Below are 26,701 nucleotides of genomic sequence, written 5' to 3'. Positions count from 1 at the left end.
CCACACGTCTTCGTTTAGTCTTTTTTTTTTATCTCCTCACTCATTCACCATTAAAGTCCGTGGTCCTGATTCATGTCGTCCCTCTTGAAACTGTAACAAAAAATAACAACTTTTAATTCCACAATGGCCGCTTTCCTTCCCCGAAGCTAATTTATAGGCATGAACTGCACTTTGCTTATCCCACCAGCACACAGAAAGCGCTTCACTACGGAGTCTGACGGTGCTAACAGAAGTGAAGCCATCTGCAGTGTTTATTTGGTCCTCTCCTCCCTCCCACTTCCCCTTACATAGATTAAGCCTCAGAAGCTGCCTCTTGGCAATTAAATCTATCAGAGGGCAGCAGAGAGCACTCTGTCAGAGCTGTTCCAATTATTGCAGTTTAAATGAATATGGATTCAAAAACTTTTGACAAAACGCAGCCAGTTAATTTGCAGCGGGGGACTTGGAAAAGCAGTTTTCCTCACCCCATCATGTCTCTTGGTTTGTTTGTTTTTTTATTGTTTTCTTCTTTCCCTCGGATGAGAAGGTATGTCTCATTTACCGTCCCTCTTTTTCTTGTTCGTTTTTCAGACACTTAGAGAACTGGACGGGATTGCAGACTCTGAGAGACGTTGATATGGAGCTCTACACCGGACTACAGAGACTGTGAGTGCTGATGCTTTTATCTTCTGGTGTGTGTGTGTGTGTGTGTGTGCGTGCGTGCGTGCGTGCGTGTGCGTGCGTGTGTGTGTGTATAAGGGGGGAACACACACTTAAATGCCGTTCAGTTTTTTTTTCTGGTTAGGGAAAAAAAACTGAAGTAGAACCAGAGGTGTGCATTTATCGTATCGTTTATCGTGATACATTTCTTGTCATAGTATTGATTCATTGTTGTCACAGTAAATTCCAGCTAACGATGTTTTAAAAATTGATGTTACTTTTACTATTTTCGCCACTGTTTGTTCAAAGAAAGCGTCATTAAAGTTAAAAATAGGATTAAACGCAGTTAGGATTTGCAGCTTAGTGATACAAGTGACACTGTTGTCGTGTGACCGACGTCCTGAAGAATCGTATTACAAATGGGAACATTTTTCAAGAGCAGTATTTGTGCTTGTGGGGCTATAATTGCTGTGACACACAGTCAGAGGCATACAGTCACCTGTAAAGGAAGCAATAAATTGTTCTTTTTGATCACTTTTATCATGATCACAAAATATCGTGATGAAACTTAAAGCTCATATCGCCCAGAGTTGAGAGGCCGGTAATTGTAGAGTGTTATGAGACAAATGCTTGTCTGCCTGATATTTTAAGGCTATCTGAAAATTGTGGCGTATTTTTGTTAGAAGTAACATTTACTCCAGTTGCAGTATGTCTTTGCTCAAATTGAGACACATTTCGTTACCCATTCTTCTTTGCAAAATAGCAAAATCTCAGTCAGATTGGATGGATGTCATCCGGAAACGTCTAATTTAACGTCTTGCCACAAATTCCCAGTTGTATTTAGGTATGGACTTTGACTAGGTCATTTTAACAAATCAATATGCTTTGAACTTAGCGACGTCATTGTGACTCCGGTCGATGTTTTCCACCCAAATCTCAAATTTTTAAGCATCAAAAGGTTTTCTTCCATGGTGACAGCAACTCTAACTTTGTTTATCACACCATGATGCTGCCACCACCGTGTCTTTAGCACTGGGGATGGTCTGTAAAAGTTGAGATGCAGTGTTAGATTTCTTCCACACCTACAGAGTTTTTCCATTTGCCCAAGATAATTGGTTTTGATTTGATCGAATCAGATCATCCTCTCCCTCAGGTCTGCTGTGTTTGTGGCAAACTGACCTGTTTTCACTGTTCTTTTAAAATAGTTTTGTTCTTGTCACTGTTTTTTGATTAGCAGTTTCTCCATAGTCTTTCCATTGTGGCATGAAGTGTTGAACTTTGCTAAGAGATGTTTGAGGTTTAAAATATTGTTTTATAGTCTGACTCTGCTTCAAATTCCTCCACAATGTTTTATTGGCCTAACTGTTGTGTTTCATGTCCTTCATGACGCTGTTATTTCTGTCATGGTTTCTAACAAAGTTTTTTTGAAAAATAAATTAAAAATCGTATATATATATTTTAAATCATAAAATCTAATCTGTTTATCAATCATTATAAAACATAAGTTAAAATAAATTATTGAAATCTTATTTGCCATGCTGATCTGTCTGATTGGCTACCAGATAGCTTAGCTCCTCAAGCTAGCTTATCAAGCGCCAAACGGGAAAGTTTCTGCTAGGTTTTCTGAAAAAAATAAAAATCATTAAAGACGGTGTTTAATAATAATTAGGTTGCTTCACATAGCAGTTGGTTTGCACTGGACTTCATTTCAAAGTCACAGAATAAATGGGGACTGAAAAACTATCCATGCCACACTTCTCAGCTTTCTATTTGTATCTTAAAAAAAGAAAACAAGATATTATTTTCCATCCACTTCACATGCGCTACTTTACGTTAGCCTGTGACATAAAATGCTAGTAAGTCGGCTGCGGGACAACAGAATATGAGCAGATCTGAGGGGTGTGAATGCCTTCGCAAAGCACACAGAACATCAAGTTGGCTGTGGCAAAAATGACGGGAGCGATTTGGCTCAGAAAACACTCTGAAATGGCTGATAAGGAGAAGATGAAGATGTTGGTTGAGTGAGCAGGGCCGCCTGAAGGGAGTATTTCTGTTGCTAACATGAGCTGAAGTTTAAAGAAGCCTTTAATTCTTGCCAGTCAAACCCTGAGAAGCCGCTCTGCTTTGGGTAGCAGCTGATCAGATGACGCTAGAAGGAAGACATGGAAATTGAATCAAGAGTCCCTGGAGGAGCTGAGGGTCTTCATGGCGAATCTTTTCACGTTTTTTGTTTTGTTTTGTTTTGTTTTTAAAGATAGGTGGCGCTGCTTTCTCGCTCCGCGCCCGCACACTTTCCAGCCGCGTGCGTTTCAGACCTCCACTTCCACTTAATCCCCCCCTTCACCCCCTCCAACCCTCCCACCTCTACTCAAAGAGCCATCTTCTCCTCTGCCCTCCACAGTTGGAGCTGGCCTCTCTACCTGATCCCTCATCATGGAGGCCAAGTGCAATATCTGCACCGCCAAATTAGCATTTTTCTCATTACCGCCTGCCTCCCTTTGCTGCCTCATGCGGGGGACGCGGGGCTCCTCCACAACCCCGTTGTGACGCTGCCGTTTCTGTAGGCAGCGCGCAGGACCAACCTGGGAAGAGTCACTGCTTGTTTTTTTTTTGTTTTTTTTGGGGGGGGTGTTACGTTTAACCTTCTCATCACCGTCTCTACAGGAGTAAAACGAGAAAATAAGATGGTGCAGTAATGAAGGAGCAGATCTTTGGAATAGGAGGCTGATATTATGGGCAAATCATATCCAGCCTTCTGCAGATCTAACGTGATTGGTATTGATTCTGCGCTTTCGTTTTCAAGATTATCTCACCGATGTCGAGTGCGGTTCGGAGTTGGAGCGCTAACAGTAAGACCCAGAACTGTTGTTATGCTCCTGCTGCTGATCTGTGGGAGCAGCTGTCTTACTGAGGCTTAGTGTAAACTGCACAGTGCCACTAGACCTTCATTTTTTTGTTTTTTGTTTTTTTTCTTTTTAAGCATAATTTCTCAGACAGGGCTACAGAAAAAGGCAATTGGAGCGACTTCAAATATTAAATAACGTTATATCAGACTAACATTAAAATTCACTTTGAATTAACACTAACTCAAGTTTTTTGCATAACCCAGAACTACTGACTGTCATTTAGGTAGAATAACATTTGATGGAAAAATAAGAAATTAAATTGGTTTTATTGTAAAATTAGTTAAAGGGGCAGTGTTGTGTATTTTTCAGACACATAGAGCCATTTCATAGCACAGTCATGTAGCTCTCCTACCTTCAGTTTTTATAAAAATGCTATCTGTACCAAATAAGTAGCTCCTATAATGAGCTCAGTACATGTGCAGTTCCACCAGGTGTTTGCTAATTGCTACTGGTTAGTCTGAAGGAGCCAAGTGGAGGAGTTTTCTTGTGAGGTGGAGACTTGGAAAGTGCAGCTCTGAGAAGGAGAAACATCCAGGTGTTTTGACTAGATGAATGGTTGCCATAGAGATTAAAGGATTTCTTAAACATTCTTGAAAGAGTCTATGCAACACTCCAGGTATATTTATGATGAAAAAATAACATAACATGATACAAGGCTCAAAAACGATGATTTTACATAATACTGTCTCTTTAAGGATCAATTAATTAGATTACAGCTTTACTAGGAAACACAAATTATCAACTATTTACAACTTTACTGACAAAACTTGACACAAAAAAGAGAATTATTTTCAGTAAAACAATAAGTGATGAAGCTCCCATGTGTCAAGTTTGGATTGCTTACCTCAAACTAATTAAAACTGCTGAACTTAATATGAACATGTTTGTGGGTGATATATATATATATATATATATATATATATATATATATATATATATATATATATATATATATATATATATATATATATATATATATATATAAACAGGGAGCTACAATTTTCCCATCAATATTTATGTTTTAGAGGAAAGAAAAATGGGAAACTGCGAACATTTGGGCAAGTTTGACCAAGGCCAAATTGTGTTTGTTGGTTAGCTGGAACTTTTTTATCTGTCAAACCAACCTTCATCATTTACACATTGGTCATTATTGTCAATCGATTAATAAACCAACTTAAAAAACCCCAACCTTTTTGCCTTGTAAGCAGGAGAAATGATTCTGAGTTGTGCTGTGCTAAAACAGGTGCAAACTCTAAAACTTTGTTTGGCATTTTGGTAAAGGGACCTGAACCACAGGAGAAGTGTGGCTTTCAAACAGTAACCTTCGTACGAGGTAAAAGCGCTCATGCCTTGTCTCAATCGTTTGTAAAAGCGTATTAAAAGTATAGAGAGAGAAACCCTGCATCCAGAAATTCAGATTTTTCTTCAGTCAAATATGTTCATCCAGAACTTTAAAACCATTTATGACCACATCGTTAATGCAACTGGTGTTGACAATTCATTATACCTGATAAACGTCATCTAATCCCTGATCTTGGTGGCCTACCACGGTGGCACAGCTTTTAATGGTTGGAAAAAGTCAGATTTTACTTTTTACTGTAGAATATACTGTAGGATTCTCCTAAAAACCTACCTAATGACCTCTGGATCGTTTGTGTGATGGCAAATCTCCAGAATGGCACGATTTGATATTCTTTGGGGGGGCGGGAAGGTAATTGGCACCAGCAGCTGGGTGCAATCAGCTCCGTGCTTTATGAAGCTCTCGCTGATGTCAGGGATGTCAAGGACTTCTTTGGAATGAGGCATCTGTGATTACAAGATTAGAAGTCATTACAATTGCAATTGAGAACAGTGTTTCCCGTACTGCGGCGCTGGGAGATCCAGAAAGCCCTTGTGGGAATTCCACTGGGTCTCCTTTGGCAGACTGGGGATTAGTTTAATTTCATTACTATTTCACTCCTATACAAGTCAGCACAATGACACAGAGCCTGCTCCTCCGGCGAGGAATTTCACTTCCGTTTGCATGGAAGACAGAGTAGTTTGCAAACTTTGCACCAAAGGGTGCTTCAAAGTGAACTTTTGTTTTGTCCTCGACTCGGCTCGGCACGATGCGCACGCAGGTTGAGGTTAGGATGTGAAGACGAAGAAAAGATTGAGATATGTTCTGTTTTTGCGTGAACGTCTGTAAGGTGACATAGGTTCTTTTTCTAGAGGAGATCCTTTTTACGTACATTTCTGTATGTTTCTGTCTTGAAACTAAAAAAAAGAAAAAGGAAAAAACCGTACCAAATGATGGAAGAAAATCTGGATAAGGGATGAGAAATCCAGCCGCCCTCCCGCTGTGTGTGTGATAGCGACATAATAAGAATCTGTGCTTGGAGTTGAATATGTCCGCATAAAAAAAGAGCAGAAAAGAAAGAGTAAATCCAGTCATTTTTTTGATATCTGTTCTTTATCTCTTTTTTTTCTCCTCAGGACCATCATGAATTGTAATCTGCGGGTGATCCAGCCTCGAGCCTTCGCTCAGAACCCACACCTGCGTTACATGTGAGTAAACACTCTTTCTTCCACCGCGTTTCCCGCGCCGGCGAAAGATTTATTATGATCTGCGGAGATTGACTTCTCGCCATACGCGGATGTATATGAGTTAGTGTTGAACAGACCGTGATGCGCTTGATAGAGACTGGCTTTGGGAAAATTGTGCCATTGCCATTACTGCTGCAACAGTCGCACATCTTAAATGAGACATCCATTATTTGCCTCGGATAATTGGATTCCTTTCTGCCACGGCCTCTTTGTGCTGTGGCGGAGCAACATGGCGAAGACGCAGTTCCATTTAGACTGCACTCGCCAAATGGACAATTTGTGCATGAGGCCCGGCATCAGAGAGCTGGGTGAAGAGCAAAGTAATTTCTTTAACAAAGGCTGATGTGTCCCTGTATGACAGGCTGTTATTCCCCAATTTTCCAGCAGTAAACACGCAGAAGAACTCTGTCACTGTCTTTTACCTGAGTGCACTGCCATCTGCAGTTTCCAGTTGTTGTTGAGCCATAGACAGTTTCTGTTCAGCATGTCTTGTACTGCCAGCTGAGGCTAACGGTGTGAGGAGTCTGGTTGCCGTTTGGTGTTAGGACAGGTCTTCTCTACAAGAAGGGAGGATGGGATAAAAATAAAGACGCCTATCTATCTACCTTCCTACTTAGATAGCAAGGTGGGTAAAAAAAAAAAATTACGACATCTATCTACCTTCCTACCTATCTATCTAGCTAGGTAGCTAGACACCTAGCTAACTATCTGGCTACCTTCCCATCTATCTACCTACCTTGCTAACTACCTACCTATCTTCCCACGTAGCCAGCTACCTATCTAGCTAACTATCTACATGCCTTCCTACTTAGCGAGCTACATACCCACCTAGTTGGCTACCTATCTATCTACCTACCTTTCATGCCTTCCCACCTAGCTTGCTACCAAAAACATGACTGTCAGGTTAATTGGTCTCTCTAAATTGTCCCTAGGTGAGTGTACATGGTTGTCTGTCTCTGTGTTGCCCTGCGTCAGACTGGTGACCTGTCCAGGTGACCCCGCCTCTCGCCTGGAACGTTAGCTGGAGAGGCACCAGCAACCCTCCCGACCCCACTAAGGGACAAGGGTGTTAGAAAATGGATGGATGGATGGTTCAAAAAGAGAGTATATCCAGTTGTTCAGGTCAGAGGTGAATGGGCTGACAGCTCAAATAATCAGTTGTGCAGAACACCATCTGAAGCAATCCACAAAGGCTCGCTGGAACTGGACAATAGCAGATGGTGTGATGAGTCTTCATTTCAGCTTTGACATCCCGGGTCACAGTTTGCCCCAAGCAACTGAGAAGTATGGATCTATCCTGTCTTATATCAAAAGTTCATGCTGATGCTAATGGCTTAAGATGTGGGGGTTTATTTATTGGTGCACTTTTGGCTTCTTAGTTTAAGTCAGACATAGCTTACAAGTCACAAACTACCCGAATATGTTTTCTGACTACTTTTATCTCTTTATGACCTTGCATCATCACTTCTATCAGTGTAATGCAACATGCTGAAAAACTCAAATCATCTCTGATTGGTTCCTTGAACAAAAGACAATGAGCTCTACATTCACCAAATCTCAACTGACTAGAGCACTTTGGGGCAAATATGCAGCAAAAGTGTGATGCTATTATTTCAATATGGACTATGAGGAATGTTTCCTGCACTGTGTCGATTCTCTGCCACGAAGAACTGGGGAACAAGGACACCTGACCCTGCACTAGCAACATGTCCGATAAAGCTGCTAGTAAATGGGTGCGTGTGTGTGTGTGTATATATATGTATATATATATATATATATATATATATATATATATATATATATATATATATATATATATATATATATATATATATATATATATATATATATATATATATATAAACACATTTCCTGTACATAAGCTGTATGTCTACGGCATCTGAAGCCATAGAGCTACTTTACTTTTAAAACTTTTTCCTGATCTGCAAACTGTCTCAACTTCTTTCATCTGGGGGTGTCTGCAGCGTGATGTGTGTGTGCGTGTGTGTGTCTGGGATTGTGTTGTGTTGCATAGGGTGCATACCAGAAAGCAGTATTATTTATTTGACAACTTAATCTTGCCTGTTACTGAGGCAGAAAATACTAGTTAGGCGGTGCTGTCATACCAGCAGATGTTCTTGGCATCTCAGTCTGAGTAATATTCCCAGGTTGGTCCCTTTTTTGTGTGTGTGTGTGTGTGCGTGTGTGTGTGTTATGCACATTGACATTAAAAAAAGACAACTGCTTCTCTTTTTATCTGGTCAGGTGGTTGGTGGAGGTAATGGAGCCCATCAACATTTAATGGAAGTTATTTAAATGCCGCCTTTGTTTTAATTTTCCCTCCAGAAGATGGATTTGCCTGCACAAGACAGAAAACAAACAAACGTTTGGGGCGTGCTTTGGTTCACTGTCCCCTTCATTCCCTGAACGATCAGTGCAGTGGTGAAGGACTCAAAGCCGCTCATGCGTGTTGATATTAATAAGAATAAATGATAAAATACCCAGGAGATGACCAGAGGTGTGAGCGCTGTATCTTTTGATGCTCGACTACAGTTGAATGCTTAATCCAGGAGTGTGAGGTTGAATTGGAGGGTTAAGTTATTATACTTTATTCTAGCATTGCCACTTCATTAAGGTTTGCCAGTATTTATTTTTTCTGTCCGGCTCTCTGAAGGTCTCAACAGGAAGGCCAGCTGGGTCCTGGGATTTCCCCTCCGTCTAGTGCAGGTAGTCGGGGAACTCTGTCTAAAATAACGTCACCGTTGGACAATGACAGATCCAACCATGACTGTAGCTGTTGCAGAACCAGAAAACTCCTTTGTAGACAAACTGCTTCGTCCTATTTGCACAAACGAGCGTTACTGTAGATCCTTCCTCTCAGCTGAGTCTACGGCCATCACTCCTCCAAACAAACTCAGGAAGTGTTTACATCCATTTTTTAATGTCCTTTGCTGTTTTCTGTCCATAAATATACACGTACTGTACCATTGTTTGAACATGCATGCTTTCACATACCATTGGTGCACCCAAGTTCTCCTGCGCTGGGGTAAGAAAAGTTGTTTCTGCTTAATTCTAGTCGGCCAGCCATTCTTTCTTGTGGTATTTTGTTCTTTGTCATTTGTTTCACTCGTTGAGCTTTCGCTGTTGGACGGATGACCTTGTCTGTGATGTTTGAAGACATTCGATGGAGTTTTCTAGCTGCAAGCCGTCCCTCCTCCTCCACCACAGTTGGGATGAGAAGTCTCAGCTAATCTGTTTAGTTTTTACCCAAACCTGGTGCAATGCATTATGGTCCAACAACTGTTTTTTGTTTTTAGTTTAGGACATTGCTCCTAAAGTCAGATTGATCATTCGAAGGCAACTACATGACCCTAAAGACTTACTCTTAAGAGTTCAGTCTTTTTTTTTGTAATTGTTCTGTTTTGAACTTTAGCATGCTAACTGAGTCTTGTGGACACGTAGATGTAGGTTTTTGGGTGGTGGGTTTGCTATCTATCTGAGCATTTCTCAGCCTGATCTTAGGATGGACAGGTTGGGACATTCACTTCTGGGAAAACGTTTTCCGTTTGTGAACGAGGCATCTCACTGTGAAATAATGGCATTCGAATTGTCTAGAATTGCATTATTACCCTTCCCGGATAGATGGGCAACAGTTTCTTCTCTTAAGGCATCACTAATGTCTTTCCCTCCTTTAGCATTGTGTTAAAGCGCATCTGTATAATCCAGAGCGGTAAATGGCCAAAGCTCCGTCTCCTATAGAGGTAGTAACCCTCACTGATCAGTTAATTAAGCGTGTGTGATTAACAGAGCCCAGTTGCTTAAGCACAATGGGTGAAGGGGACGGAAGGGGGCATTGTTTTCCTACACAGCTTTTCCATTACCGCTTGATTTTGGTTTCATAAATAATGACGCTGTTGCGCGGTTTTGTTCAACCGAGGCTTGATTTGTTTCAGAAATCCGTTTGAAATTAGATATGTACTTTGTTTTTCCCCACCACTCTCTGTTTTAACTTTTGCTTTCTTGTAAATTTAATGAGGTAAATACTGTTGTGGATGTGGAAAAGGTTGACGGCGTCACTTTGATCATAGTGGCATTTGCATTGCAGTCAACTAGCGCCCCAAACCCACCCACACACACACCCACACACACTCTGGGCAGCCCCCGATAGGCTTCTGTTGCGCTTCCCTAAGTGGACAGTTGCTAGGTGACAATGAGGATGATGATGTCAGGGAAGATTAATTATTGCCCGTCCTCAGCCCCGGAGGACCTGGCTCATTGATGTCTGTGTCAGGCCGGCCTGTTCAAAGCCCCGACCGTCACACACCCCACCGGTTGCTCTTTTGTGAGGGGAACTGGAGCCGTCGTCTTCGTCACATGTCCAGACCAAAACGGGCTCAATTACTCGCAGTAAAAATATCATTAATTCCTTGTGCTGTAAACATTATGACTGCAATTAGCACCCACCATAGCGATGCCCTATCGCCAATTAGCATTCCACTCGTCTATTTTTAGCCTATGTATTATGCATAGCCGTGTTTAGTATGCATTAGCGGTAGGCAGTGTGCATGCACTGCACAAATGCAGATCCGAACTAATGTACGGATTTTGTATTTCGGTTTCAAAGTGTGCGCCTTTCTTTCAGGTCAGAGGAATGATATATTCTAAAGTTTCTTTTAAATAATAATAATAAAAAAATTAAATAAGTTTTTTCTCAAACATCACTTTCTTTTTCTAGATCAGCAAATTTATTTTCTATTTGGGGGATTTTTCACTGAACGCAGGAAGTTTAACTTCATATTCAGTTTTCATATTTCTACATGCTGCTGTAGTTTAATGATCTGATCTTTATATCTTTGGTAGGATAATGACCTCTTCAAACAGGAATCTATAAAAAATGTGTTGAGCTTGTAGGTACAGTGAAAAAATAAACTATTACAATTTAAATAATTACATAAAATGGATTTAACAACAAGTACAGATTTTATTGTGGTGATTGCTAACAATTATTTAAAATAATAATAAATAAATAAAAAAACATAGTTTTAATACCTAAAAGATGCTTCAACAGGTTAGCTAAATTCCAACCAATAATTAAAATGCATTTACTCTGGAGTATTTGTTCAATCTCAAGTAATTGTGGTATAAAACGTTACATGAACATTAATGGTTTGACTTTAGCACTAGTGCTTTAGCTAAACTAGCTAAAGTGGGATTTATGCTTAAATTCTTGCTCCATCAAAGAAGTTTTCTCATCCGTAAGTCTTTCAACACTTCTTTTACCTCCTGCTAATTTATTCTCATAGATTCAGTGATTAACAGATCTCTCATAAACCACCCATTTAAGTCATACATGATCCTTAAACAGCAAGGTTGCAGTAAAGGTGATATACACTGTCCCAAAACAAAAGCTCAATATCCAATGGAGGAACATAATAAGTCACACATGTACTTGACTTTTCAACATTTAAACCCACGTAATACATTCACCAATACACCAACAAATTTTTGTGCAAGACAGGAAATGTCAGCAGCTTTAGTTTTTTAGCTAATAGCTTGTAAGCTAGTGGCAAGATTACTTTATTGGCTCTGCAAGTTCTAAAGGGGCCCTATAACAGGTCGGTCTATTAATAGTTTGTGTTTTATAAACTCTTTTACTTTTATGTGACAAGTAAATACTGCATAAGCAACAACAGACTTCTTGATATCTTCAAAATACACAGGGTTTTTTCATCACTAATGAACTCTGGTGCGTTTGAGGGCCTTTTTGTTGCCTAATTTAATTTCCTAACGGCTCTTGTCAAAGCATCATAGCTGTCATCATGAGGTAACCTCTGTGGCCCGGTGCAGTTTTACGAGAGTCCAAAATAAATTCAATAGAAGACCAGAGCCTGCGAGAGTAATTTATTTGGACCACAAAGATGATGCATTATATAACCGGGTGGGCAGATTAAAACCATACAACTGCCACTACATTAACCCACGCTGCTTACGCGTCTCAGCGAGAAAAACAATGGTTGCTTTCAGGTAGTAAGATGAGAAATCAGGCAGTATGAAGGAGAACATAAAGTCTGATTGGCTCTGCAACAGTTTGGATTACAAATCCCTCCATGAGGTGTGTGTCTATGTAACTTATAATATATATATATATATATATATATATATATATATATATATATATATATATATATATATATATATATATATATATATATATATATAATTTATTTATTTATTTATTTTTTACGTATTTGTTGAAACTGTCACTATGTTGTGTCAGTTTGGTATGAGACAGACACTCTGTGAAAAAACAGAGGTCCTCCAACTCCTTCCTGAGTTAACAGGAGAGAAGTTGGAGGAGCTGTGTTTGGTCACTCCCAACCAAAAGCAACCAATCAGAGCCAGGAGGAGGGACTTAGCGTTGTCAATCATCCTCATATACTCGTTGCTTAACGTGCTAATCGCAGAGAAACAACTTACCTTTACAGGCAAACCGTTTATCTGCCCCGTCGTCGGTGGACTTGCTAACTAACCTGAGAGTTCACAACAGGCTATGCTAACCACAGTGTAGCAGAGAGCCACATGACCCGCCTCCTGGCTCTGATTGGCTGTTTCTATTTAGCACTAGGAGATGGAGGAAGACCTTTTTTTTTTTCACAGAAACAATCAAGTGGACGACATAACGGTCACAACATAGTGATCGTTTCAACTGATATGTAAAATATATATATATATTTTTTTAATAAAAGTTACATACTGCAGCTTTAAAGTAAACACATAACTGAGTTTTTCTCTTCAGTACAACGAATAGTCAGCGAATACAAACAGCCTTGACCTTCTTAACAGCCATAAGGGAACAACTGAAGGTAACAATCAGTAATATTTTACACTGCTGTAGCAGGAAATGACCAGACTCTGTGTCACTGTTTCAGACGTTAGCAGTGTTGTCTGGGTGAGATTTCCAGCTCTGTAAACAAGCAGACTTGTGTCTGTGGTTTTTGTTGTTGTTTTTAGCCCTTGTAGACCCCAGAGCTCCCCAGATGGTGATGAAATCATCCCACTGAACTTCACTGAGCCGCATTTGAGCATAAAGAGAAGAAGAAGAAGGAGAAGGAGAAGAAGAAGAAGAAGAAGAAGAAGAAGAAGAAGAAGAAGAAGAAGAAGAAGAAGAAGAAGAAGAAACAAAAAGGAACAAGGAAATCGACCAGTCCTAATTTTATTACACAATAACAAAAACGCTTATTTAAAAGAAAACAAAAAAAACTTAGTTTTCTGTCTACTCTGTCATCTAAGGGGGCTTATTGGTTGGATTTGTTCTGTCATCCCATTAATGAAGTGTTTTATAATTTTATATTGACCATAGTAGCTAAATTTCTGCTCTTCTTTCATCCTGCATGAGCTTTAAAAGAAGCTTTTCTGATACAATTAAACACAAGAATACAATATTCTACTGATTGAGATTAAATTAAAGTTTTCAGCTATTTAGCAATTATTATCTAATCATGAATGTTGAGTTAATCAATTAATATCCTCAGAAAACCGAAAGATGAGATGATGATTAAATGCAAAGTGGTTAAGTTTTCTCTCCTGTTTATGCAAAAATATGTTGGACTAATAAAAATCGAGCGTGATTAAAAGGGCAGACTGTTTTTATCAAATAGACTAACGTGATGTTTTCAACACAATAATGAAAATTAAGCTCTTGCTGGGACAACATCACACAGTTTTTAAATAAAAGTGCCAGGAAGACTAAAGGCGTGAATAAAAAGCTGAATCAAAATGGAAACCAGATGAGATAAGAATAAATTGTTGGTTAAATAAATCTCTTTTTTTTTTCTTTACAAAGAAAAACATCTGAAATGTGGAAAGCAACAACCAATCCGTCAGTCTTCACTGATAGTCAGATATGAAAAAGTAGTATTTATTTTCCATTTGCATTAAATGTATCAAAAGTAACAACTTAATGAGCTACTTTATGCTCTTTTTGAGTTTAGCAAAAATCAAAGTCAGACATTAGCTTTGAAACAAACTAGATATACAAATTCCTTTATTTCCTGTTTGATTAAAAACTCTTCTAAAAAAAACACGAAGAATATTTTTCCTTTTCTGTTTTGTACTGTTTACAAAGAAAGAGATTAAAATGATCACATTGCTCAGAGTTAAAGCAGGAAGACGATACAAAGAGGCTGTCCGTTTTGATGCAGTGGCTCAGGGTTTGACTCCTGGCCCGAAGCTACTCATCGCCTCTTACCCCCTTTCTCTGTCTGTTCCTTTTTACGCTCCAATCAAGGCGACTAGCAATGGGCAATACTTTTTATGGCAGATTTGAAAATGAGCTTTTACTAGCTTTATTCAAAGATTTAGAAATGGTTACATGTATGAATCAAGAGAAAGTACACACCACTGGACGACCGCATGGTGGAAAAGGTGGGGTACACCCTGGACGTGTCCTTGGTACATCTCATTTTGCATAACAAACCCCAAACCTAACTGGAGAAGGGTTTTTTTTTCTTAACAAAGTCAAACAAATAAATGAGTCTCAGTTGATTTTGACACCATTCCATGACTAAAGAATATAAAAAAAACATGTAAAACCTTGTTTTTTTTATAAGGTTTTCCATGCTATGGACAACATTTAAGCTCATATTAGCATTTTGATTAATTATAGCTTGTACACTAATGTTTGCATACTGAGTGGAATAAGTCTTCATTAGTCAACATGCTATTGATAACCCTCCTCTTATTGGTAGTCACTCTACATTCTGGTGTTAGCCCTCATGCTAACATTAGCCTTACAGCTAAAATAAGCCTTTTAGCTCTTTTTTTTCATATATTAGATTCATGTAGCATACTGGACAGATTATGTCAATACAGACCCTCATGCTAATTTAAGCATTTTAGCATTTAAGATAATCTTAGCATTGTTGCTAATTTCCAGCATCAGAACCCTGGGTTCCAACTGACACACACACTTTGGCAGGCCCCTTTTAAATTTCCACAGAAATGTTCTAGCTAAGGCATTGTTATACAACTTCAGTTGTTTTCTGTGTGTGTTCTGTTTAAAGCCAATGCAAAACAAGTAGAAGACGACGTTTCTGCAAGCCTATATCCTGATGTTGTTCGAGGTTTTTTTTCTGTCATAAATTGAAAGTTTCTAAAGCATATGTTGGATCTCAGCGGTAGCATGAGCTTACCTGCTGTGATAGTGGTGATGTAAAAGATGGGAGACCTTGTGACATATCTTTAGATAACAGTAATTGTGTGAAAGCTTTAATCTCCTGGAGAAGGTACTCTTCTGAGATCACACACACGCGCGCACTCATACACTTTGATGATCTTGTGCCGCACGCATCGCATCCAACACTGCCACCCGACAAATGATCACATTAAAGGATGTTGTGTCGTGTGAGGCACCTGGAGATTTATTTTTTAGGAAGTAATTGCGTATGCGTGGAACAGGCAGTGGGACTGAACTGGGTTAGCTTCATTATTATTAAATCATTATTGTTTATAGCCTTTATGTAGCCTGTTCCATTTCAGTCCCTCCCACCAGTGTTTGAGAATGGTCGATATGACCTTGCTTTGTCTGGCGAGGCAGACGAAGGACTGACTCTTCAAAAAAACAAAAAAAAACAGGTTTATTCTCCAAGCCATTAAAATGCAGCACCTTTACTTGAAGTAAGGGTGAGGAAAAGCTGTTTATTCCCACTATGCCTTCATATACATTTGATTAGTGGTGCATGGCTAAAACCAACCTGCTTTGTTGTGACTGAAAGAAATCTTAAGAGTTCGCCTCGGCTTATTTACCCTTGAAAATGTTTTAGAGACATTTCTTAAAGTGAAAGAATGAACAATTAAAAATTAAAAGTGTTTTTTTTTTTCTTGGCTTCGAGTCCAATTCCAATTTCCCTGTAAGTGAGTTTGGTCTAAAGTTCAAGGACTGTTAGGCACTGTTCAGGTTTGTCACCACTCTCAATCTGGAGTGTCGGCCAGAACGCCACTTAGGCCAGGACGCAGCTCAGGACCAGATGTTAGGATGAGGTGCACCAGATGTTTAATGAAGACACGAGGCAGGATCCTTTAACTGATCTGTATTCCAAACTGTATCACAGATATTGATCCAATGAACATGGATGGGGATAAATGTGTGTCTACATGAAGGGGTGTGTGGTTTCCTAGAATAAACAAAAATACCGAAAATAAGTTCAAGGTGTCCTATCATTACACATTACACTATGCCATTATACCTTAGATAAACTAAGAAGGAAACCTCTAAATCAATATTACTAAGCAAACTTCAAATCATTGTCCTGCTGCATAGTATGCAACTCCGCTTGTGCTTAGGATCGCAAATTTGTGTCTGTATATTTCCTGGAAAGGTGACTAATGGGAATCATTCACTTTCTCATCTCTTCTTCAATCGATGTAGATTGAGCCGTGGTGTGTTTCGCTTGTAGCCTGTTTTCTGTTGGGAGACAGGTTCTGTTGTTTTTAAAGGTCTTCTTGTCAGCCTTTGGTGTGACTAGTTAAAGTAAATGTACAATCTAGAAGAAACATTTGATCTAATTCATGATTCAACAAAGGATTTATTACTTTATCCATTAGGCCTGGTTGGTTTGAGTAGCTATTTATTTAGTAAAGTTATTATTTTCTTATTTGGGTTATTTTTGTCTGATATGAAACACAAAAAAATCAGAAACTTCAAAAAAATCTATAAGAAAATAAGTACTTTTTATATTTTAGGACCAAATTCATGTACTTACATGAAATCTATATGAATCCCTTTATGTTTCTGAAGAGCAACAAAGTATGAAGCATGAACCTAATACATTGTGGCTGTCACATTGTGGCTGTCACTGAGCCACAATGTCGGGTGCAGTGACTTGTGACTAACACTAACACATTAGCCAGGTGCTAATTAGGCAAAGACCTCTCAGCATCAGTTCTGCAGTCCCGTTTTGATCCCCACACATAATGTCTGAGTATGAATGTCGAGTGTTCGTGCTGGACGGACACGGCATTCATCTTCCTCACTTTTATCCTGCACATTAAGCACCAGGCGGAAATGAAATCCATCTGCAAAAGGCGCCACTACAAGGTCTCGGGGCTTCGGCGTCGCGGACGCCTCGGCTAGGTCCGGTTTTTCTGTTTGATGTCGGCCGGGCCGGGTCGAGGTGGGCGTCGCGCGCGCCTCGCTCGTCCCTGCCTGTGTCAAATTAAAGGTCAGCGTCTGGGAGGTGAAGCGACTCTTCTCTTTTATCCGCAAGCAGCCGAGGGAGAGGCCCAATAAATCTGGTGGGAATGTTGTCAGAGGGGTGTCAGAAAGGTCACAGCCCACAGGGAGAAAGGAGTGGCGATGCTCTCGTTAAATTTTCTTGGCCATGTTTCTTTTTATTTTTTTATTTATTTTTTTCTAAATGTCACTTTCCGAGTCATGTGAGCTAACCAGCCAGCTTGGGACAAGCTTTAATTAGATGTTTGATTCTTTGTTTACCTTGTCAAATTGGTTAAACTCTCAGCTTTCTTTTTCTGTCATGATGTGTTGAACTTCGGTTTTTTTACTTTTAGGCATGGGAATGCCAACTTTTAACAAGATAAGGTTTTAAAGCCTTATCTTAGCCTTAAGCTAGCTTAGTGCTTAATTGTATTAAGCTAACTTAGCTTAATACTTAAGTGCATTAAGCTAACTTAGCTTAATACTTAAGGACATTAAGCTAACTTAGCTTAATACTTAAGGACATTAAGCTAACTTAGCTTAATACTTAAGGACATTAAGCTAACTTAGCTTAATACTTAAGGACATTAAGCTAACTTTCCTATAGCTTAATGCCCTTTAATTGAGATTCATTTTTACCTGGCTGTTAAAGAAAAATAAGTGAGGTATTTATATTTCAATTTACAAAAACACAGAGACAACCATATTATATACATAAAAAAAACTAAAAGAGCACTGCTAACTGCCCAGACAGATTTGTCAGCTAGTGTCAACTTGTTACACTCATAGTGTTGGATAAAAAGGCATAAAAGGTATTATTAAGTCTAACTGGTTTTACATTTCGATTTATGCCTATTAACTGATCTCAAATAATAAAATAATACTAGTAATTTTTGCTTTAATAATAGGTTATAAATCAAGTTTACTTGTATAGCATCTTTCAGCAACAAGGCAGCCTCAAAGTTCTTTACATCATAAAAACACAGAAATAAAAAGTCATAAAAGTAGCATACATTCACCAATTGAGAAACAAATAATAGACTTTATATTTTGTCAAGTGCCTTCATCAGTACACATCAAATATGTTGGTCAATGTTCTATTTATTATAATGCAAAGGCAGCTCTAAACAGGCTGTTTTTTTAGTCTACTCAGTGTTTCGGCTGTTTTGCAGTTTTCTGGAAGTTTGTTCCAGATCTGTGGTGTATAGAAGCTGAATGCTACTTCTTCATGTTTGGTTCTGGTTCTGGGGATGCAGACCAGAACCAGAAGACCTGAGAGGTCTTCTCATGTTGTAGCAGCAGAGAGAATAAAATTCAGTGGAAATCAGGTGTGATCATAAAAGTACTCAAAGATTCACTTTACATAAAAGGGGAGGAGGATATTAAAATGCTCCTTTCCTCTGTAACTTAAATATATTTAGCCAAAAAGCCCTGCAAACTGGGGCAAGAATATTCTTGGTTGAAATCCAGAGCAGTGCCTATCTGCATAAAGTTTGCATGCTCCTCTCATGCGAGCGTAGCTTCTCTCCAGGTTCTCCACAGTCTCAACATGTCTGTCGGGTTAATTGGTCTCTCCAAACAGAACAGATTTAGGATAAACTCTGGTTGTTACTTCATCACTGCGTCATCTCACCGAACTCCATCTGTACCCTGATTTCTGAAAGCACAACCATGACCCTCTGGCACGCTTTCAACAAAAGCCGCATGTTGCGACTTTTCGATCCGGGTCACTCACTCGAGTCGACGCGTTCGCTCCAGCTGGCAGCGGAGACGAAACAGCCATCTAGATGACACCTGCAGTCTGTGTAGTGTTTTCGCCTGGCGCCTCCACAGGCAAATATAAAAATAGAGCGGTGATCTCAAAGGTGCGAATGCATTCAGAACCTTGATACGCCGCGTGCGTCAAGCATGTTTACATTCACACTCGAGGCAATTAGCCGACGTTTTTTTTTTTTGCTTGGGAAACGTTAGAAGGGTTATGTGTCATGTTAGATGTCGTCTTGCAACGTGGTGCTGTCGTCACTTGTCAGAAGCTCAAAGACACGGAAATAGGATTTTAGTTTTTCTTTTATTGTAGTGCATTTAGCAGCCCTGATGGCAGCCTAAGCAAAGTGGATAAACTAGGTGTTAATTACTGTAAATGTTTTTCCAAGATGTGCCAAAGGGTAAAGACAACAGTCCACGTCAAGTAAAGTATTTCTTTATTATTGTATGGTGAATGAACAGAAGTGTTATACACTAGACTTGCATTTTTTTTTTCTCCCACAGGTAATTTTTCACAAGATTTAAAATGTATTTGATCCAAATTATCATTCCACTCTTCAGTCAGAAGAGTGTAGCACTCTTTGCATCTTGCTTAAGTCTAACAGAGCATTTAAGAAATAGAATGACAGTCAGACGTGACATTGGTAGAGTGATGGTCCGGAACTGCTTGACTGCAGGTCGGACCTTGATGATGGGTTCTGTGCCAGGAACTCCTGCAGAAGAAGAATGCCCAGTCATCGGTTTGTTGCCTTTTGCTTAGGCAAGTCCACCTCTGAATTCACTGCTAGAGACTCTCTTAAACTGACCAGTGGTTTTCTGTAATGTCAAAAAGTAAGTGAGTGTAATCACATTTTAACATAAAGTTGCTGAACATCACAATGAATTAAGGGGAATTCTGTAATTCCTCTGAAAAGGGCTCTTAAAGGGGCAGTGTTATGTGTTTTCCAGCCACATAAACGGCATAATTTCATAGCATAAACAAGTAAATTTTATTTTCAGTTTTCATAAAAATGCTAAATATATCAAGTATGACTTTGTAGTTTACCGCCTTGAAATTGGGCCTCTGTCTCTTTAAGAAACTCCTGCTCGTTCTGAAACTCCACTCCGCTCCGCTCTCTTTTATGTGTCAAGTAACATTTTTACTGGCACCGGTTGCCACGGGAGATTCGATGATTTCTTAAACAGGCCTGAAAGAATCAAGGCAACACTCCAGGTGTTTTTTTGAAGAGTGAATAACATTATAACATGACGTAAAACTCAAAAAGTGACCAATAGCACGTTTGTCCTCAACTGAAGGAGGCGGTATAAAGACAAATAGAGATCGATTTATCAGTCCAGACAACTTGACAAAATGGTGAGTTTATCATTTAAATGATAATTTTGAGGTAAAATTTGAAACATTTTGAAGGATTTTGCTGGCAGACAGCTGAGTATCATTAAATAAACACATTCTGGTTTTGGATTAAAGTCAAGATCTCAGATGAGATGCTGAGTCACGACCTTAATTAGGCGGTTCACACTAGAAAACTCTTCAGCGTTGCTGAAATACAAAAAAATCTGCAAAGAACAAGTGGACCCAAATTTCTCCACAGTGATAACAAGCTTTTGACGGAAGTGTCTGCTGAAGGATTGCTTTAAAACATCTACGTGAAACAAAAAAACTAAACCTGCAACAAGGCAAATATTCTATATAAAATGCACCACAGAATACAAACAACAAAAAAGGATTTTCATTCCTATGCTCGTAGTTTTGAAGCTATACTAATAAAACAGCATTAAAATTCAGTTGTGTTTGCAAAGCTTAAACCCTTGGTTCAAAGATGTAAGCTACCTTAAGTGGTTCTGTGGGAGTCATCGCATGACTTTTGATGCTTTAAGAAATCCAGAACGTCTGTTTGTTTCTTCCTCTTCCCGTCCTCTCTCAATTTAGCCGCGCTCCGGAGGAGGAGTTCCTCCCACACTCAGGCTGTACCCTTCGGGGCCCGCGGCGCTCATTCGACTTGAGCTCTCCTTTCCACCAGAATATGATTTTACGTGATTAAGCCGGGTGCCGGCTCCGCGCACACAGCCACTGGATGCACCTGCTTTGCATCGCGTTGCGGCATCCATCACCGAATCAAGCGCTATTTATTCGAGATTACACTCTTGACGGTTCCTGCCCACTGTGCTCCGCGTGGGCAGACTTTCTGCTTACCGAGTGTGTTAAATTGGAAGTTGGCGTCGCTCGGCGGGTGAAGGTTGCGTGGACCCGATTCCCTCCCACGGACCGACCCACTGCTTTCCTCTGCCAGGAAACGGAGCCACGTGACCATGGGAGATAGCCGGTGGGGGGCAGTGAAGAGTACTTTAGGATCTCCCTCGAATACCAGCTTTCGTAGTAGACCGCCCCCGCCATTCCTCACAGCTTCGCCGCCCCCGGTGCGGCACATGAAACCGCTCTCCTGCATGGATCTCTCTTTGTTTGGCCAGTGGGTGAACTGAAAATCAGGCTTGGTGACGTCGGTTGCCTGGATATCTAGTTGGAACCGAGAAAGAAGTGAACGTCTTACCAACGACAGAAACACATCAGACGCACAAGACAAACGGCTTGTCGTGGCATAAGGACCAACAATCAAGCAAACAATCAAGCAGCCCACACTGAATTAGTACATTCAGCTGAACTTGAACATTTCTCAGCTCTCCTCGGTGTGTGTGCTGCTAATCGTACTGTAGCCGCCTACTGATAGTGGTGACACTGAGCGTCTGCTGACCGTGTGGACGGCGGCGAGAAAGACTCCGCCGCTCACCGCCTGACTTTTTATCCCAGTTTGACAACTGGGCACTTGCAGATTGTGGAGCTTCCTTGAAGCTCATACTGGTGGCTCTTATCAGCAGGATGAGCTGTGCAGAGGAAAGGAGAATATAAACTCTAGACCCAACTTGTAAGAGTTTGAAAACATTTACAGAGGAGACGACTTGACGACGTGCCCAACCGACCTTTCTACTACCCATACAGTAAGCTACTGTAACCAGCAGGAGTCAAGCAGACAAAGTGGTTGCTGTCAGTACCATTAATATGTTTACAGTCCCATGAAAAAGGGTGTGGCCCTTTACTAATTTGTTATAATATTCAGATTTTCTAATTCAGCAGCACATGACTCCATATTGGAACATCCTTAATTATGACTATTATATCAATTAAATCATCATAAAATGTGGATGGATTCATTTGGAAAGCAAAGAGGAAGCTTTGTGTAGCTATTATAATTTCTCTCTTGTATGTGATTTTGGTAATCAAATTGAAATAACACCTTAATTAAACATGATGTGATCCGACAGGTTGACACTAAAGAAGACTTGATCAAGAATCCTGGAAAAACTAATTTATTTTAAGTCGTATTTGATATTTGCAGCATTTTCATAACAACTGAAGACAGCAAAGCTACTTGATTGTGCTATAAATTCCCACTGTGGGCCTGGAAAACACACAATACTGCTCCTTTAATACTTTAATGCTGTGATACAGCAAACCAAGTAGAATTTTAACTCAAAGTTATGATGCTGTGAGAACATCACCGCTGCTGCATGCCTTGTTAGATAGAGGCAATAAAAGAGCCATTGGAAAACAAGACCAAACACACCACAACTATCTCAATTAAACCTATAAACAGAGCAAAAAACAAAACAAAAAAGTCAATTGACTTTAAGGGAAATGAGACACACTGATCCAAGAGGAGCACCTGCAAGAGATTGACTGCAGATAATGACTGGAGGAGAGGAGAAGACAAAGAAATTAAGCATGAAAGCGCTGCGGAGGGAAAAGGAGTCCTTCACCTTCGAGGCCCATTCAGGGGGGCGAACAAAGAGTAGTCGGGCTGAGCGGCCGATCTCCACATCCATAATCGCAGCGGTCCTACAGAGCCTAATGCTTTCTGACGGCCGCGCCGGTCCTGAGGCGGCGGCGGGTGGCCGTGAGCCGCGGTGAGCCGCAGGAATAATGGCCTCAGTTAATCTGGGGCGCGGGACATTCTACCCCGAGGGACGGCGGTGCCAAGCAAACATGACCGATCGATAGCATGCATAACGCCAACAGCCTCGAGTTTGAGCCTCCTGCCGACAGTTCAACAGAGGCCTCACCTCGCAGGTGTAGCTTTTCTGTCGTCCGCTTTTGATCTCTTGAGTGTGGAACAACCAAAGGCGGGGTGGGTTGGGGGGAGGGGGGGAGGCACTTGTATGGCGGGGGGGAAAAGAAAAAGAAATGATTGAAACGAAACCACATTTTCCCTACCTGAGCTGACAGGGGAGGCTAAAAATAGCCGCTTTCATCTCGGCGAGGGACTGGTTTCAGGAGGCGTACAGGAACTCCATCCTCTTAGCCGAGGTGTCGGAGTGCTTTCAGATCACATGGGGGTGGTGGGGATGGAAGAGGGGGGTGGGGGGGTGGAGGGGTTCTAACATGCAGCATCATCATCACACTCTGCTCTCTCAGCGCTGGCTAGCCATGTGTCCACGCAGCGCCGCGAGACTATAAACGGAAGCGAAGGGCCGCAGGAGCGCTCCGCGGAGGGAGGGCGGCTAAATCCTGGGGGCCAGATGAGGTTTGCTGATTCCTGAGGCAGCACTTCACCTCCACCAGTCCCTCCCCTCTCCCCCCGTCCTCCTCTTCCATCCTCCCACATCACTCACAGCTCACTCCACCACTGTCCTGACAGACATTCGTCTGGCTGAGGCTTGACATTCCGTGTACACAGCGCCAAGCCCTCTGACACAATCGCTGTCAATCAAACAACACCGGTCGGGAACCTTCAGAAGTGTTTGGACAAGGGGATGAGGATTTGAGCCCCGCAGATTGCTCTTAGCTGTGCCACATGGGGGAGCAGATGGATTTTTTTTTTTTTTTCCCCTCCCGATCCCGGCCGCCCTGCCGCCTGGCCTCGGGTTTCAGCCTCCAGCATCTCATACACCAATACCGCGCAGTGCCATGAGAGTGAGTCAGTGGACTGATTTCCCTGTGACAGAGATAGATAGAGGAGACTGACTTTGATAATGCAAAAAACTCGGGAAAAGTTTTTTCCCTGGTTGCCCAGGGGAAAAAAACGGCAGATAAGATGACTGTTCTGGAGATTTATTCCGTTTCCCCTTAAAATTCACATAGTAGCACGGTGCAGCTTTGAAATCACATGTAGCCACAAAATGTGTTTCTCTTTCAAACAAAATTAAAAGCAGCTGCATTCAACAAACACAGTGCAGCAGTTATCATTTTAATGGTGCCCAGGTTAATTAGTCATTGGATCTTAAAGGGGCAGTGTTATGTAAAATTGACTTTTTTGGGATTTACATCATGTTATAATTTTATTCCCTCATCCAAACATACCTGTAGAGTTGCCTTGATTCTTCCACTTTAAAGAAAATTAAACTTGTTAATAATAATAATAATAATATATGATGTTAATAATATTATATATAATATTATATATGATATGTGTAATATTTTTTATGTTATATGTAATTTATAATACATATTATAATATATATAAAATACATTATACTGGCCATTTTAGAAAACTTCTCAATATGTCAGCTTTCATCCTACATGTGCTAATTTTGTAATCTGGACAAACAATGCAATATTTGCTTCACTGTTTGTACTGTAGGGAAACATTGTGAGCGACATGACTGGTTTAAAACTGATTTAACATTCTAATGGAAAATATGTTTAAATTAATGTCTGGACTCAAGGCAGACTAATGTTCCCTGTGATTTGTTTTTAAGTTGGTTTATTTCTATTACAATTTTTGGAGGCACATTTTAGGAACTTTTTTTTAATTCAAGGAATTCCACAAGTTTTTCCATAAAACATGAAACATAGAATGTTTTACATAGAATTGCCTTTATGTAACTATAAACCAACAGCTCAGATGTAGCTAGTTAGAAACAGGTTGTGCAAAGTCAGATTAAATTTGATATCATTCCAGTAAAATTATTAAATTGATAGCTGCTTTTTTTTTTTTTTCTTTTTTTGTTTTATATTCGACTTGTTGGATCATCACCAGAGGGTTTGAGTAGAGATGTTCGGAGAAAGTCTTGTTAAATATTTACAGAAGTAGTCCTGTAACGTAACATTACCCTGCTAACTCAAACAGCTCACTCTATTAATTATTTCACGTTCGGGATGCGCCGGTAACACGGACAGCGCTGCAGGGTCAGGGTTAAATTCTACATCCATCAACAATGCTTAGCTCAAACCAAGTCCCAATCCAAAGAATCACTCTGCACGTCTTATTAGATTCCCGCTGGTAAAATGTGTGTGTTTCCACTCAAGATTCGATCAAATAAAATGTGCACTCAAAGCTAGCAAAGTGCGGATGGACTTTTGAAACCGCATATTAAAAGGTTTACACTCAAGAAGCCCATTGATCTTCAAAATGGCTGGAACATTTCATAAGCGGGGGGAAAGAAGAAGAAGAAGAAAAAAAACGTATTACAGCCTCATATCCCTTCTACAGAGATGAGACAGCTTGAGTAAGTGATAATTTTCAGAGGTGCTAACTCCCTGCCTCTCTCCAAATGTCTAAAGGACTCTGAAGTGATGTTAGCAATCAGGGCTTAGGACTCACTGAACCCTTTGATAATCAGCAGAGCTTTCTCTTATAAATGTCACTATGAGTGCTCTGCACCGCACACAGCCGCACTCTGCCGTCATTATCAATGTCCACATCAGAGCGTTTTAATTTCAGATTTTTTTTTTTCATAGATCTTACTATCCTGTACACCGCTGTCAAAATTCAAAGCGCTGCACCAATTTAAAGTGATCAAATGTGAATGAAATGACAGGTTTGGGGTTGAAGGATGGATTTAAAAGAATCTGACATTAGTCTTTGGTTTATGCTAACCTATATTTAATCCATTAAAGGATTTTTTTTTTTTTGCTGCAATTATGAGTCAAATTTCCGGATGACACTGAAGGACTTTATTTAGGTGGGAAGTCTGATGTTTGACAGGCCTATATTAGTTCTAAACCACCATTAGCATGATTAGCAGGAATGTTAACTCGTGATCAGCTGGTTAGCTGTTACATTTCAAAAAGTCATGGTTTCTGAAACTGAAATGTTTTGAGTTAAAAAACAATCTATTCTATCAGACGATCATTTTTGAATTGAAAATTTCAAATGTGTCATTTTATGTCTTTTCAGGCAGTTCACAGCAGTCAAATATCTCATTTATTATATTTGACTGCTGGCGACCCAGAACCTGTCATGGTAAAACTTACCAGGCGTAGCGGTGGAAGCACAGCGGTTTGTTGGTGGGGTTATCATGGTGTGTATGAGTGTGTTTCAGGTCTCAGTCTTAGACCCTTTGCTCCAGCGAAACAAACTCACATTTTTGACAGTTTATGGTTTGTTTGGAAACTTCCTGTTCAACAATAGATAACATCTCAACAGTGCACAAAGCTAGCTTAATACAGAGATAAATGAGCTTTTTTTCAGGCAATGTTTTGCCTAGCACTTCTTTATCCATGCTCAAGTTTGAATATGATTAATGGTGCCTGTTATAGACTAACAATCTGTAAAGGGATCTCCTTGCTTCTTGCCCAGTGACAGCTGGAGGTGGGCGC

General features: G+C 40.2%; 1 protein-coding gene across 1 annotated transcript in view; it reads left to right on the top strand.

Annotated features, from left to right (window-relative positions):
* Nucleotides 1-518: 518 nt before the first annotated feature.
* Nucleotides 519-26,701, top strand: part of ntrk3b (neurotrophic tyrosine kinase, receptor, type 3b) — a 116,382-nt gene continuing 90,199 nt past the window's right edge. The window contains exons 1-3 of the mRNA XM_088004612.1: nucleotides 519-526; nucleotides 571-645; nucleotides 6,021-6,092. Of these exons, the coding sequence (XP_087860738.1) occupies nucleotides 519-526; nucleotides 571-645; nucleotides 6,021-6,092 (155 nt within the window). The remainder of the gene's footprint in view (nucleotides 527-570; nucleotides 646-6,020; nucleotides 6,093-26,701) is intronic.

Source organism: Poecilia mexicana, unplaced genomic scaffold (assembly GCF_051168715.1).
Source record: "Poecilia mexicana isolate PSO_F unplaced genomic scaffold, ASM5116871v1 scaffold_3, whole genome shotgun sequence".
Taxonomy (NCBI): Eukaryota; Metazoa; Chordata; class Actinopteri; order Cyprinodontiformes; family Poeciliidae; genus Poecilia; species Poecilia mexicana.
This window is presented reverse-complemented; position numbering and strand designations above follow the sequence as displayed.